We start from the raw sequence: 15,413 nt of genomic DNA on the forward strand, positions 1-15,413 counted from the left end.
TCTCCATTCATACAAAAAAACTCCTGCATGTAGCTAAAGAACATTTCTTTAATTGGGAATTAGATGTCCTTCAGGCGAGAAGTCCAGCATTCCTGACTATGAGAATTTGCTGCTTGGGGAAAATGAATCTTAAGAGTAAAAGAGGGCTTTCCCCTGACAATCTTTCGTATTTTTTGACCATGCACACACATTTTTTTGGTGGAAATAAAATTCACAGGATCCTTCATTCACAAACAATATAGACAAATACTTATACTACTACATTGTTTCTTCGAAAAGGCACGTGTGTACCTGCATATTCACATGTATGCACAAAACTCTTCAATAATAAGTAGAATATTACTATCTGCAAAAATGTCAAGTTGTGCCATTTCTCTCTACTGCCAAGGCTATTTCTTATCAGTTCCCATCTTATGGAGTAACAAAGAAACAGATATTGCAAAAAAGAAAGTAAAGTTATTGATGTTTCAAAGTTCATGCAAAAAATACCTGATTTTCAAAACAGCTTTATGGACATGGATATATTTCCCATCAATTCGAAACTTTAGGTCGGCTGTTTCTGGACTGTCAAATTCTTTCTTCAGTGACTCTGAAACTGTTAAAAAGTCTTCATGCTCTGAAGGCAACGAACACATTATTAATACCGGAAGCTCAGGAAACATACTCGAGACTTGAAAGACTTCAAAAATATAATCACTAGCATTATGGATAATTCCATGAGATTTTTTTTCAAAAGAGTTCATGCTTTACTTGTATTAAAATACTTCATGCTTCACAGTATTAAAATCAGTATCGTGAACCTATACACCACCAAAAAATACATATTTGGAAAGGCCAAATACCGATCTTATTACATACTAAGCTAGACACTAGAAATATGTTTGTTTGTTTGTTTTTAAAGAAAAAGTTATAGGTAGTCCATGATTATGTAACTACTTGCTCAAAACTTGAGTGGTTCTCTTCCAGGGTTATGAACTGACTGATTTTCCTTTACAGGAACACTAAGAACACCTTTGCCCTGCTTTGGGGTAGTTGTAAGAGGTTAAGTATATTCTACTCAAAGAGTCCCAAGAAACAAACTCACCACTTAAGTGGTGATGCTAAGCAGTCTGTTCTCACGTAGAGACATCTATAGCTCCCCAACGCCCACACAATGCAGAGCTCTCTTGGCTCTGGAGGAAAGGTCGACGATCTCTCAAAAATCAAGCTTTCCCTGACCTGTGACGTGTATTACCAGTGAATTGAAGGACATAATTACGATGGGCAAAAAGTCCAGGAGTCATGATCGCTACCCTACCCATCTGAAAAACAACTTCTTATTAGTGTCTCAACTTCTGCATCTAGTTGAAATAATCTTTTTCTCCTTTGGTTTCTGGCAACAAAAATAATACCTCCTTTTGGAGAAGAAATATTCTTCTGAGGTGTGAATTCACCATCTGACTTTCTTCCTAACACTCAGCTGAGATCATAAATTGAGAAGAAAATAACACTTATGGCTTTTAATAGATGAAAGGGAGAGAAGCCATTTTGGAGATATATCCAGTGACCATATTTTTCCAAACTTAACATTAAAAAATGTTAGGACACTTGTCTTGAAACGGATGCCTTTTCAGGATTAAGACTTTAAGGTGTGAGAAGCTGGGGAAGCTTTTTATAAACAGGTCGGGTTAAGTAGTATGTGGGAATCGGAAGATGTAGATAGAGTGCTTTGGCTGTGCATGGTACATATGTGTGACTATGGCCCAGTAATCCCATTCTGGGAACTAAATTTTTTCTAATTGTAACATTCACTATAAAAAAATTACTATATTATAGTTAAAAAATCTAGAAATATAAAATTTCCTTCACTTTAAGTTGAGCAGCTTAAGTCTTCCTAAATATGCTCTTGCCTGTGAGACCATAAAGTCTGGTCACCTGATGAGAGGACTGCTCCAGCTGTCTGACATACCTAGCATGACAGGTATTACAAGGCTAGCCTCCAGTATCAATTGCTAAGCAACCCAAATCCCTTGGATATTAACGTTCAAACACAGTGTCATGACCCAATTATGCCCTGTTTATATAAACAAAAGAACAGCTTAGAAGAAAGACACTGGTAAAAAGGCAGAAATGAATAAGAAATAAAAGAAAAAGATTAAAATCTCTGTTAATGGCTACTTGGCTTTATAACATCTTAATACTTTCGATCAATAATGAACTCTTAAAGAAGACAATATTCATAAAAGGAACAGATTATGTAACCAAAGGTCACTTTGAATTCCACTATCTTTTATAATAGCTCTGTTTTGATGACTTTCTAAAATAAAAGTATTTGAGATTGGTTGAGAGAAAGAGAGAAAGTAGGGTTAATACATCATCTTAAAAACTACAAGTTTGTCACTTTTTTTTAAGTTCATGTTGGGGTCATATTTTATTGAATTATGTAATAAATTTAGTATAACAACAAAAGACTTAAGAACAGGTTACTCAAACAAATATTTGTACATGAATGCTCTTAACGGTATTATTCACAATAGTCAAGAGGTGGAAACCATTTAAATGCCCATCAACAGATAAATGGATAAATGAAATGTAGTATTTACATGCGATGGAATATTATTCAGCCATAGAAAGGAATGAAGTACTGATTCACACGACATGAGGAGGCCTCAAACACATTAAGTAAAAGAAGCCAGACACAAGAGGCTGCATGTTGTATAATTCCACTTATGTGAAATATCCAGAATAGATAATCCATAGAAACCGAAAGCAAACTGGCCCCTGGCTGTGGAGAAGGGAGAATGGGGCGTGACTGCTTTAACATTTTTTAAGGGGATGAAAATGTTTTAGAACTTGATATAAATGGTGGTTGCAAAACATTGTAAATGTACTAAATACTTCTGAATCGTACACTTTTAAACGGCTGATTTTATGTGTGTGAATTTCACCTCAATTAAAACGAAAGCACTAAAGAGGAGAAAATCATAAATCCACATAATGTTTTATAACATATTAAGCAAATCTAATATTATATTATGCAAATCTAATTTGGGGAAAGATATTAAAGTTAATGGAGAATAAAACATTCTAGAACCTAAAAGAGACCACAACCAGCAAATATTCAGGAAAACAGGTCAGTTGACAGGACCAATGGTCCTCGGTGGAAGTAGCCCTGAGCTTTCTCACCCACAGAGAGGAGGCGCCACGAGACAGCGGGCGTGGCAAAGCAGGCGAACACGTCGTCCGTGCAGGAGAAGCTGGTGAGGTGAGGCAGGATCACCGACTGGCCCCGGCACTGGCCCCACATGTACACGTGCCCGCCCTGGGTCTTGGCGGCAGATGTGTGGGCAGAGTGGCAGGCCGCAATCTCTACTACCCTGAAAAATTTAAGAAAAATGCATGCCATTTCTAAATCAAGAAGCCCACAGCACATTGCACAAGGTAAATAAAAAGTTCATGCTTGTAACATCTCAAAAAATAGCTCAAGATCAAGGGACATTAGCGATCAAGTCATATAGACAAAATGAAAAGACTGGAACAAGAGCACTGTGTTTGTCCCTTCCTGGTTGCCCCACTTCTTATCCTCGCCCCATTCTCAGTGAGGATAAATAACACATACTGTTGAGGAAACCTGGAAAAAGGGACTAGAAACCAAAGTAAATGAGCAAAGTGGACTCTGACAAAATGTCCTGATAGTCCTGGGGGTTTAGACGGTAGGGAGGAAAAAAAAAAAAACTGTCTTCAATATACCATTTCCTTACAAATACAACTTTTTCTCTCATCTCCTACCAGAGCTCAGACCACTCGTCAGGCTGATAAGCACTGGTCTAGGGGTCATGCACTCTGAGGATCCAAGGCCAAATGGACATCAAGCCAAACTTATATTTCTCAGTCTGCTTAGGCAGGGTCCCAGAATTAGAAGTCACAATTTGGCTGAAGAAACATTAAGTATCTATTCCAGTAACACACATAAAATCAAATCAATATTTAAACAGATAATGTCCTTCCAAGGGCAGATTTTATTTATTTAAAAGTTGTTTTAGTTGGCTCAAAGGGGAAGTTTGTACTTCGACAAAGTGATACACCCTATTTTACTTCCCTACTAAATGGGCAACAAGAAGTCTATAGGAATTATACCAAGATGGATTAGTGCCTATCAATCACAGGAAGTTATTTTAGAAAGCTGTGGAAGAATCATATGAACTTCATGTTCATTCTGATTGGTACTCAAACTCTTAATTCAAAATGAGAGTGTTAATAAACAGAAGAGTTACAAAGCCAAACACCACAGCTCCAGCACACACAGTCCCAAGTCCGCAATGCACACACAATTCCAAGACATTGTACAGCCGAGTTACCTTTCTTTCTCCACCATGATGTGTACTGGGTTTAGCAGGTTATTTTTATTGCCAGTTCCCAGCTGCCCATACGTGTTAGCTCCCCAGGCATAGAGCAAGCCCTCATCTGTTAGTGCGAGAGTGTGTGCATAGCCGCAGACAATCTGCAAGTAAATTTAAATGGTTACCATAAACAGGAAAACAGGAAGGATAGGGAAAACATCTACTTAAAGATTACAGCCAGCTTCTGCAAATGCCAATTCATCATCATGTGTGGACTAACATTTTCTGGAACATTAAAAAAGCATTAGAAAAGCCTAAACCTGAGACTACTGAATTTTTCCAACTGCTTTTTTTTACTTGTCAAGACTGATGTGCCACCACCTTGGTGTTGCTTCGCATCATCATAATTTAGGGAAGATATAATATTAAATGTGGAAGATGAAGGCACAAGGCATTTGAAAAAATTATTGAAGAGTAAATCCCCAACATTCCTCCAGGTCAGAGCAGGGAAAAAAGACAGGGATCAGCAGCTGAGAGTCTACCGCACATACCTGGTTCACGCACACGCTGTGCAAAGCTGCCACTCTCACAGGGGTCAGCTGATTGCCATTGTTTCCCAAGCCCAGCTGACCATTGCCATTGTAACCCCAGCCATACACCTTAGAAAGAGAAAGAGAGAAAACGGCCTTTTAAAATTGCCAGTAAGAAGGAATAAACCAATCAGGCACACTTTTTTTTTTTACTTCCAACACCCATATTCTACTCTGTGTGACCCTGCACTGATCCCCAAATAGACGACATCGTAGGGAAGGGAATGAATGACAGAATTTGGCATCAGTTGGGTAGCCCTGGGCAAGTATTAATTCCTGTTTTCTATGGAAGGAAGCTGAGGTCATTAACAATGATTAAGCACCTACTGTATGTCAGGACATTGTGAAACAAACTAGGAATATGTCTTTGGTCACAGTTTAACAGGAGAGATGAACATATGCAAATTTTCCACAGCTAGGTGTCAAGTACATAATAGTGATATAATCAAGGCATTACTGGAGCAGAGAGGAGAAAGGATTTAACTATAGGAAGAAGGCTGAGGAGATGTGAACAGAGCTGAAGGATAGATGAGGGCCAAGGCATTCCAGGTAGAGGGCACAGAATGTGTTAGAGGCAGGTGGGCCTGGCTGGACTCATCTGGGATAGTGCTAGGAGAAAAGACTAGAAGGAAAGGTCAGAGAAAAGGGGATAAATGTACCAGGGAAAATGGAATGCTTCAATGGGTCTTTCACGGAAATATTTCAAAACAGAGATTAACACACTTAAATTTTCACTTTGGAAAGCTCACCCTGGCTGTAACAGGAAAGGTGAGTGGAGTGTGTAAGACTAGAGGTGGGAAGGCCATTCAGTAGATAAACTGGTCTCTCATAAGCAACTAGGTGAGCTCTGATAAGGGTCCAAAACTAGGCAGTGACAGTGGGGCCAAAAGAAATGGAATGGATAGGAAAGAGGTTAGAGAGGGCGACGTGAGAGAATGTGGTGATCCTTGAGATATCTGGAGTGAGAGGGGACTCACCAGCTGAAAGCAGCAGGCTGGACATCGGTTCGGCAGGAGTGTTAAAGGTTTAGAATAGCCAGTGTAGGACACAGGAAAAAGAACAGACCAGAAACAGACAAAAAGTCTAGCTCAAATTAGAAACCTGAGATGCGTGGTGGCACCACGCCCCACGGCAATGCAGGGCAAACAGGCATCAGCTGGGACTTTTCAGGGCAATGTGACAGAGGGGAAAAGTGGACATGGACTTTCAGGTACTAGCGAGAGATAGTAGGAAGCATTTTCAATGTCAGAAGTGTAACAGGTTAAAATTTGGCAAAAGACATTAAAATTTTAATAGCATACACCCTGACCCAGGAATCCTATCTATGGGAACTTATTCTATACAAATACTTGCTTATGTATGTGTACAAAGATACACACAAACAGTAACACAGAAAATCAACACAACATTGTTTATAACAGCAAAAAATTAGAAACAAGTGAAATGTCTATCGTAGAGCTCTGGACGTGAGTCACCCACGCAAGGAAAACTAAGCGACCGTTAGTATATGAAAAGCAGCTACGAATGGTTTGAAAATAGACTCGGGTAATCACATGTTGTTAAGCAGGGATGTTAAATAGCAGAGAAAGGCAGTAAGTATAATAATCCCGTTAAAAAAAAGGTAATTATATTCATCTATATATAATTGTTTATAGAGAAAAGTCCAAAACAATATAAAGCAAGCTACTAACAAGAATTAGGGGAAAAAAAAGAATGGGGGAAAGGTATTCACTGTTAACTTTATATGTTTCACTTGTTTTCCTTAGTTAAAACAACCATATAATAATAATTTCTAATAAAATTTATTTTTAAAAATAAAAGGGAAGTAACAGGAATGGAGAAGGTTATAAAACAATCCCAAGGAATTCTGAAGTCACCCAGGATATCAGGATTGATTCAAAAAACAAGTTGACATAGGGGAGCATTCAGTAAACAATAAAGCACTCTAGCACCCTAATACATGATTCCATATGTCTGTGTCCAAAGATCAAGTCTGGATAATTTTTGTATGCTAAGACTTGCATAGGTGGTAACAGGCTTATTTAAATAGCTAACAACTATCAGAACAAACAATTTTGCTTTTGCAAGTTGCTTCTTCCTGCGAGCAAACATTCCAGACGTGGGCAGGTGGTTCCACAGAGACATCATGCCCAGTGAAGTCACTAACCACTTATGAACCTCATCAGCTAACTTTCAAGAGTGCACGGTTGATTTTTTCCATTGGAAGAATAACATATACCAAATTCTTTAATCAATTACATTAAAGCACAAACAAACAGATACCTGTAAGCATTAAGGTACTTGGATCTTGCGAAAAAATGACATTTAGACACATTAGAATCTTTACCTACAGATAAATCTTGGAATTTAAAAACTCGTACTGAGGAGCAACCAACCTATGGTTGGTTACTCCTCAGTTGGTATCAACAGAGCTGTCAAAACAGAGTGCTCTTCCTTCCACGACCTAATACATGCACCTCATGAAAAAAAAAAAAGACATTTCACTGAGAGAGGAGGTAGGAGGAGAAAGGGGAGTGTAGACAGAGCTCACCTCACCATTGTCCAGAACAGCCATGGACGAGGTCTGACCACAGGCGATTCCTACAACCCTCTTAATATGTAAACAGTTTGTAACTTTGCGAGGAGTTGGTTGATTTGCTGTTGATCCTGATCCCACCTGGCCACAGTTGTTATAGCCCCAAGCAAATACCTACACAAGACATAGAGGAAAAAAGAAATAACGGTAAGGGTGAAAATTCTACCTCTAACTACAATAATAATCATAAAATAAAAATAAACCCACTTGACCGAGTACTTACAATGTGCTTTATATGCACTAAACCTATTTAATTTTCATAATAATTCTGTAAAGTGACTCTAGGGTAGATACTATTGTCATCACCATTTTACATATAGAAATGGAAAAACAGAGAGGTCAAGTGACTTGCTTGGGGTTCCACAGTTAGTGAGCAGTGGATGTGGAATTCAAACCCAAGTATGTGCTCTTAACCACTATGCTGTATTGCCTCTATAATTATGGCAGCTACATAAGGTTCTATATCTGGCATCAATAGAAAATGAAGTATATGCCACATAAGTATCAGGAATATGAAAAATTTGCTTAACTCCTTGGCCACAAATATTCTTTTTTTCATGGAAACCTTTTGAAAGCATACTATGCTTTTCCCTGTCTCACTAGTCACCAATACTGGCCATTATGTAACCTTTCCTAATGACTTGGGACCATCGTGATTATAATTATTATCAATCATAGTTCCAGGTCATAACACAGTAATGCTCACAGACACTGAAGAGACATTTATCCCCACAGAAATGACACCAAGTTGTTAGGCTACTCTTGGTAATATTGTGTCTGAGTTCTCATTTGCCGTCAGCTGCAGGCACCTCTCCTCCTCAACTGCATCCTGCTTATTACTTTTGGTCTGTGATCTGTCAAACCTGAAAACCAGATATCTAATGGAGAAAGACACAAACAGATCTCTAAGCTAGTTAAAATCTAGTAGCAAAGATGAGAAACAACCAAAAAAATCACTTCGAGTTAATTACCAACTGATTCTATCAAACAGGAATGTGATCAGAGAAAAGAATTAGGGGAGAGGGAATATTGGCAATAGAGAAATAACTTCAACACTAGGAGAACTTCTAAGGACCCCTCCCACCCGCCTTCACTTGCCTGCAGGAAGTGGTCCTCACACAGGCCGAGTTCTGGCTTCCACAATCCTTCTTTCCTCTGTCATAATTTTCCCTCTAAATTTACATGTCTAATGCTGCCCAAGGCAACCTCAGTAAAGCCCGCTATGGGTGTCTTGAAAGAATATGTGCTACAGGTTCATCAGAAAGGTACAAAAGGAATAACCTGCAACACTTCCCTGAAAGTGGGTTCACAGGAATACCTGGTATAATAATGCAAATGTTTAGCACTATTATCCATGGTAACATATACTTAAGGTGAAAATTACCAGAAATCTCAAGTATACAACTTAGCAAGTTATAATTCCAACATTCTTCTGGCACTTCTCAAATATCTCTAGTTCCCTTGCAATGCAGCTACCTATTATTTAAAAAATAGGGACAACAGTTCCATTAACCAAGAAACAGATGAGGAAACTGGATTCTGGGGCATAAGGCCTTCATGCTAGCCCTGGCTCCAGCACATCCCAGCCACGAAATCTTGATCTCCCTGAGCTTCTTTGGTGTCTTCATCCATAAGCCAGACTGCTTGGTAAAATCACTCTAATACTACTGAAGAACTTTAAACAGAGAACGAAATGATCTGATTTGTGTTTCGGAAATCACAGAAGGTGAAGAAGTAATATTGGATAGGTAGACCAATTTAAAAGCTATGGAATGAAAGAGATCATGGCAATAGTCCACGCAGAGGACAAGGCCTGACCTACAGTTATGGAGACGAAGAGGAACAAATGATAGAAAAGATTAGGAGGTAAAATCAATAAGATGAGTAACTTTTCAGGTAAGCATAAAACTTGTAGGGAAAATAAATGAGTGGTACAATACTACTAGAATGCTGGTAAAGATATTTTCTATGACATCATTATATTTACTGAAAAACAAAATACACCTTAAGGGATGGGGTCATTAAAAAAAACTACAGAATACTTCCAAACACATCTAATTTGTAGTCTTAGAAAACAGCATGGGACTCAACTGTCTTAAGACTGAAGTCTACTATCATCAAAAGAGTGGTCCTCATCACATAATATAGGCTGTGTTAGAAAAAGAGTGTGTTCCCACAAAGTTTTTAGCTATGTACACAGGGCTACTATGTTCACACTGTACCGAGTTCAATATGGTTGTTATTTTTGTTTTAAAAACAAGGCACTTACACAACAGTCAAAAGGTAAAATCAACCCCAATATCCACTGACATATAAATGAATAAACAAACTGTGGTATATACATACAATGGAGTATTATTCAGCCTTAGAAAGGAAGGAAATTCTAACGCATACTACCACATGGATAAACCTTGAAGACATTATGTTACGTGAAAGAAGGCAGTCACAAAAGGACAAATACTGTATGATTCCATTCATTAGAGGTACCTAGAGTCATCAAATTCATAGACACAGATGTAGAATGGTGACTGCCAGGGGCTGGGGGAAGAGGAGAGTTAACGTTTAATGGGTACAGAGTTTCTGTTTTACAAAATGAGAAGAGTTCTGTGGATGAATGGTGGTGATGATAACACAACAATGCAGATGTACTTAATGTCACTTAACTGTACATGTAAAAATGTTAAGATGGTAAATACTATGTGTATTTTACCACAATTTAAAAATAAAGAATGAAAGCAAGGCACTTACCTCTCCATCTGCTGCCAGAGCCATTGAATGATGTGAGCCACAAGCTACTTCAACCACTTGCTTGATCAAGAGATTAGTACAGACTTGGATGGGAGCAATGCCTTGGTTGGTTGTCCCATTCCCAAGCTGGCTATATCCATTGTGGCCCCAGGCGTAAACAACTCCATCTATACAAGATGGCCACACACAAAGAATCAGCTCCAAGAAGAAATGGCAACCCCTGTATTTTCTTCCCCAGACTTTGCACATCTCGTTTTCCAAACTTAATTTCTTTCACACTGCCCTTCCTCCCTGTAACCACTAATGAGAGGAGGGGAAAAGAGGGATGGATGAGAAAACAGGACAGATGCAAAACCATTTAAAAAAAAAAAAAAGGACTTGGTACTAAGATAGAAAGAAGATCAGCTTTGTGGTCAGAAGTCAGCTTATATATACAAAAATCAGACCTACTGCCAAGGCTGATCTAGCTACTACTATTGCTGAATGCCCGCTACACCAGTAACAGAACCAATGCAGAGCCCTCGATACACCTGTCAAGGAGACCATCTAGCTATTTCGTAGCAAGATGACTCCAAATGGACCCATTCCAACCTAGAAGCAGCCATCCATATTGACAAAAATTAACACATAATCTGGATATGGGGTTTCCTGAGCCTAGAGCATGACTATCTGAGGGCTTACAGAGTATTTAATCCACTGACATAGGATCTCACAAAACAGACCATGGAACCCACTTTATAGCAAAAGAGGAGCAGCAGTGCTCACTGGTCCTGTAATACACTGCAACATCCAAAAGCTGCCTGCTGGTGAGACCAATGACAAGATGGCTTGGCACCCAGGTGACACTTGCCCAATAGTGACTGATGGTAAACAGAAATGTGCAGCAGCCATGGTCAGAGTAAAGCACGGTCAGATGCTCAAAACCCTCAAGGGTGAGAGTCTGGGTCACAGTCAGGTAAGCCACCCAAGCAGGTGCTAACCAAATGTGAAGGGAATCTAGAAGGGGTTCTAGAGGAAAATGGGGATGAGTACTAGTTGTGGCCAGGAGACCAGCTACAGTGCAGAGGGTGTAATATAATCCATTAAAGATCATCTTATAAGTTTTCCCTAGGAAAAGAGGCCCACCTGAATCTTGGAGCAGCTACACTCAAAAGATAAGAGGACATGGATCTGAGCAGTGCATGGCAGAGACCTAGTGAATGCTGTGCTGTGTCACCAGATGCCCCCTCAGGGTTAAGGACTCCCTCCCCAGATGCTCACAGTATACCATAAATCCTCTCCAGATCTGCCCTTGGCAATTACCTTGTTAATACACTATTTTGCTATTTGTACAATAGTATACATACATCTTTTTTCCCTTTTTACTTGATGAAGCATAGAAAAAGTGAACTCCTTCACAAGATGGCTCTTAGTCCCAATTCCTGGGGAAGCTTTCAAAGCCAATCCAGTTCAACTGGACACCAGAGTCCCCTTGCCACACTGTCTCTAATAGACCAAGCATAAAATCTTAGGATTACTTGAGGATGAAGAGATGAGCAAAATTACCCAACGATATAACAGTGAAACAATACCAGGCTAGAAGGGAGAGTGGGGAGTGGGGAAGGGAGAGAGCACAGTAAAGCAAAGAAGCATCTTGTGAATTTCTGATCTTCAAGGAAACTCAGTTTAGCCTTCACAAACTGGACACTGGGTTGGAGAAGTGACCAGAAAAACATAATTTTACAAGCAACCTAATTTAACGTTACTTCAAAGAAAAAAAAAAAAAAAAAAAAATCTACAAGTATAGGTCTGTAAGTAAGTAATAATACCAAATGAATATTGATCTTCAGAGTAGTCATCAAGTAGAGCATAGCATTAATGCAAATATTCCTGAAACACCCTTTAGAAAATACCACACAGGCCAGTAAAACACGGAGAATTGAACGGATGTTTTTAATCTTCGTTCACTCTCCCAAATCTTCCTGAAATGAAGGTAAAGAGGAGGAAAAGGGGAAGAAATACTCAAGGACAAGAACAACAGAGAAGAAAATAAAACAGGAGAGATGTCAACAAAATTTTGGGAGCTGGAAAGCATATGGATGTGGTAAGTAACATAGCAAGCAGGCCAAAGAAGGTGACACCTACATCAGCAAAAGGGGCAGACAATTCCAGGCCTGAAATCTCAGGAAGGCCCAGAAATTGGAGGGACTGGAGACCGTGGGAGATGCAAGGGCAGGGTACAACCGAAAAGAGAAGCAATTAGACCTCAAATCCTCGTCCTTTTTCTATGAGGTCAGGCAACTACCCCTTCCCAAGCCTGGAAAAAGGTAAGAGACATAGAGCATTTACTTGCTGTGAATTTCTAATAGTAATGGCACTGCGGCCCAACTTTTCCCTTACCCAAACCTGCTTCTCTCCCTTCCCCAACATTACACAACAAAGAAAATAAGACAAGCTCAGAAAAAATAATCCGGAGAGGCCCTGAAAGCAGCAGTTAGGCATCGTGAGAAAAACAGAACTGGAAGTCCATAGATTGAATACTAAGATCCCTGCCCTTCCCTTGCTCAGCATCCAGAGAGCTGGCAAAAACAAAACAAAACAAAAACACATCCCAGATCAGGAAACTGGAAGATTCCACCCTACAGAAATTCATACGCTAATGTGGAGAACATCCCGAATGAACAATTATTATCTCCCTAAAGTGAAGCTCAGTATTTGGCAAGTCTCACCCATGGACACAGAATTCCCAATAAGTATATTATCATCTGGCTCTTACCTATGAACAAGTGTCCAAGGATCATCAAACTTTTAATACTTTTTACTTAAAAGTCAGAAATCAGAAAAACAGGCCAAGATGGCATAGAAGCTAGATGCCTTGAACACCTCCTCTCGCGACCACACCAAAATTACAAGGACTCTATAGAGCAACCATAACTTGGAGTCGCCTGAGGTCTGGCTGAACAGAAGTCCTACAACTGGGGACATACATAAGAAGATGGTAGGAGGGGCAGAGATGCAAAATGGCAGGTCCCACAACCACATGTGGTGGTTGAGAATTGGGAGGGTTATCTTGGCTGGAGAGCCCCCCCTCCCATTCCTTAGGAGCGAGGGGTCCCAGCCTCACACTGGGCTCCCCAGCCCAAGGTTCCAGTGCCAGGAAGAGAAGTCTCCACAGCCTTTGGCTGTGAAAATCAGTGGAGCTTGCAACTGAGACAGAGGGCAGTGGGAGTCACAAACATTCCTCCTAAAGGGCCCAGGCCCAAATTTCCTCCTGATGGACTCACTTGCTCTGAGCTCCAGTGCTGGGGCAGCTGCTCGAGGAGTGCCAGGGACATACAGGGAGGTGCTGAGCTCTCGGGCTTCAAGGTGAGGACTGGAGGGGTGGCTTTCTCCCAGACAGAAGTGCTGGCAGCATCCATTGTTCCTTGGTTGAGCCCTTACCCACGCACTGTGCAGATGCAGGCAGCCATCCCCACCTGAGTCTCAACCAACCTCAACCAACCTGGATAACACAGGTCGTCCTGCCCAGGTGATTCCCTGAGACTCCACCTCTCTCAACTCGCAGGCCCACCCAAGCTGCCTCCAGTGATTTATTCCACACAAATGGCCTGGCTCAGCTCAGGTTGAGGACTTTCCCAAAATCTCTCAAAGGCTCACAAACCCATTAAAGAAGCACCTGGCCTCAGTGTGTCCAGTATCTCTTGTTAAGCAGCCTCAAGCCCTGCACTAGCACCTACTGGCCTTGGTTTCTGGCTTAGCCTCTCGTCTTAGCCAAGTATGGGTGGCAGCCATCTGCAGATTGCTTGGTGAGTCTTACCAGGTGGCCCCAGAGGTGTACAGGCTGTGTCTGAACCTGGCCTACAGCTGGGCCTCTCACAAGAGGCCCTTGGGCCCACACACCCAATGGCCTGCTTTGACCAGCGATGGAAATGGAGCACCACCTAGGGCTGCATCTGAGGAGGACACACCTGAAGGGCAGCCTGGGCAGGCAACAGAGCCCTGCTAAAGTGAATCCTGCTCTGTAGGACCTGCAGGCAGACCCGTCCTCACAACCAATCAGCCCAAGGGTCAATCCTTCCCATCAAAGTGCAAACAGCAACCAAGGCTCCATTACAACATGAGATCACACTCAACCCACAAAAGGAAAATATCTTTGAGCACCCTGCTCAGGTTACCAGGGAAGACTGTGCCACTGGACCCCCAGGACACCTACAACATAAAGCCACTCTACTAAGACCAGGAAACTCAGGAGTCCTACCTAATACATAGAAACAAACATAGAAAGATAGCCAAAATGGGGAGACAAAGAAACATGTCCCACATTTTAATGTTCTTTAAAACAGAACAATGCTCCAGAAAAAGAATTCACCAAAATGGAGACAAGCAATCTACCAGATGCAGAGTTCAAAAAACTAGTTATCAGGATGCTCGAGGAACTCAGGGGAAGAGTGGATGAACTCAGAACTTTAACAAAGAGAGAGAAAACATAAAAATGGAGATAGAAAACATAACAGGGAATCAGTCAGAAATGAAGAATACAATATCTGAGATGAAGAGTACATTAGAGGGAATCAACAGAATGGTTGAAGTGGAGGATCAAATCACCAATATAGGGGATGGTAGTGGAGGACACTCAATCAGAATGGCAATAAAAAAAACAGAATCCAAAAACATGAAGATAGTTTATGGAGTCTCTGGGATGACATCAAGCATAACAATGTTCGCATCACAGAGGTGCCAGAGGAGGAGAGAGAGAGCAAGAAACTGAAAACCTATTTCAAGAAGTAATGACTGAGAAGTTCCCTAACCTGGTGAAGGAAATAGACATACAAACTCAGGAAGTACAGAGAGTACCAAACAAGATGAACCCAAAGAGACCCACACCAAGACATATCATAATTAAAAGGCCAAAGTTTGAATACAAACAGAATCTTAAAAGCAGCAAGAAAAAAGCAATTAGTTACCCACAAGGGAGCTCCCATAAGACTGTCAGACAATTTCTCAACAGAAATTTTGTAAGCCAAAAGGGTATGGCACAAAACTTTCAAAGTGAGGATAAGCTGGGACCCACAGCCAAGATTACTCTACCCAGAAATTCTACCATTTAGAATCTAAGGACAGATAAAGAGCTTCCCATAACAGAAAAAGGAGTTCATCATCACCAAGCCAGTATTACAGGAA

General features: G+C 40.6%; 1 protein-coding gene across 4 annotated transcripts in view; it reads right to left on the reverse strand.

Moving 5' to 3' along the window:
- RCBTB1 (RCC1 and BTB domain containing protein 1) overlaps nucleotides 1-15,413 on the reverse strand; it is a 53,829-nt gene that overhangs the window by 10,068 nt on the left and 28,348 nt on the right. For all 4 annotated transcript variants that reach the window (XM_039839384.1, XM_039839385.1, XM_039839386.1 and 1 more), the window contains exons 5-10: nucleotides 10,254-10,420; nucleotides 7,461-7,619; nucleotides 4,871-4,978; nucleotides 4,338-4,480; nucleotides 3,166-3,356; nucleotides 490-616 (exon numbers count right to left, since the gene is read on the reverse strand). In XM_039839384.1, the coding sequence (XP_039695318.1) occupies nucleotides 490-616; nucleotides 3,166-3,356; nucleotides 4,338-4,480; nucleotides 4,871-4,978; nucleotides 7,461-7,619; nucleotides 10,254-10,420 (895 nt within the window). The remainder of the gene's footprint in view (nucleotides 1-489; nucleotides 617-3,165; nucleotides 3,357-4,337; nucleotides 4,481-4,870; nucleotides 4,979-7,460; nucleotides 7,620-10,253; nucleotides 10,421-15,413) is intronic.

Source organism: Pteropus medius, unplaced genomic scaffold (genome assembly GCF_902729225.1).
Source record: "Pteropus medius unplaced genomic scaffold, Ma_sr-lr_union100, whole genome shotgun sequence".
NCBI classification, from domain to species: Eukaryota; Metazoa; Chordata; class Mammalia; order Chiroptera; family Pteropodidae; genus Pteropus; species Pteropus medius.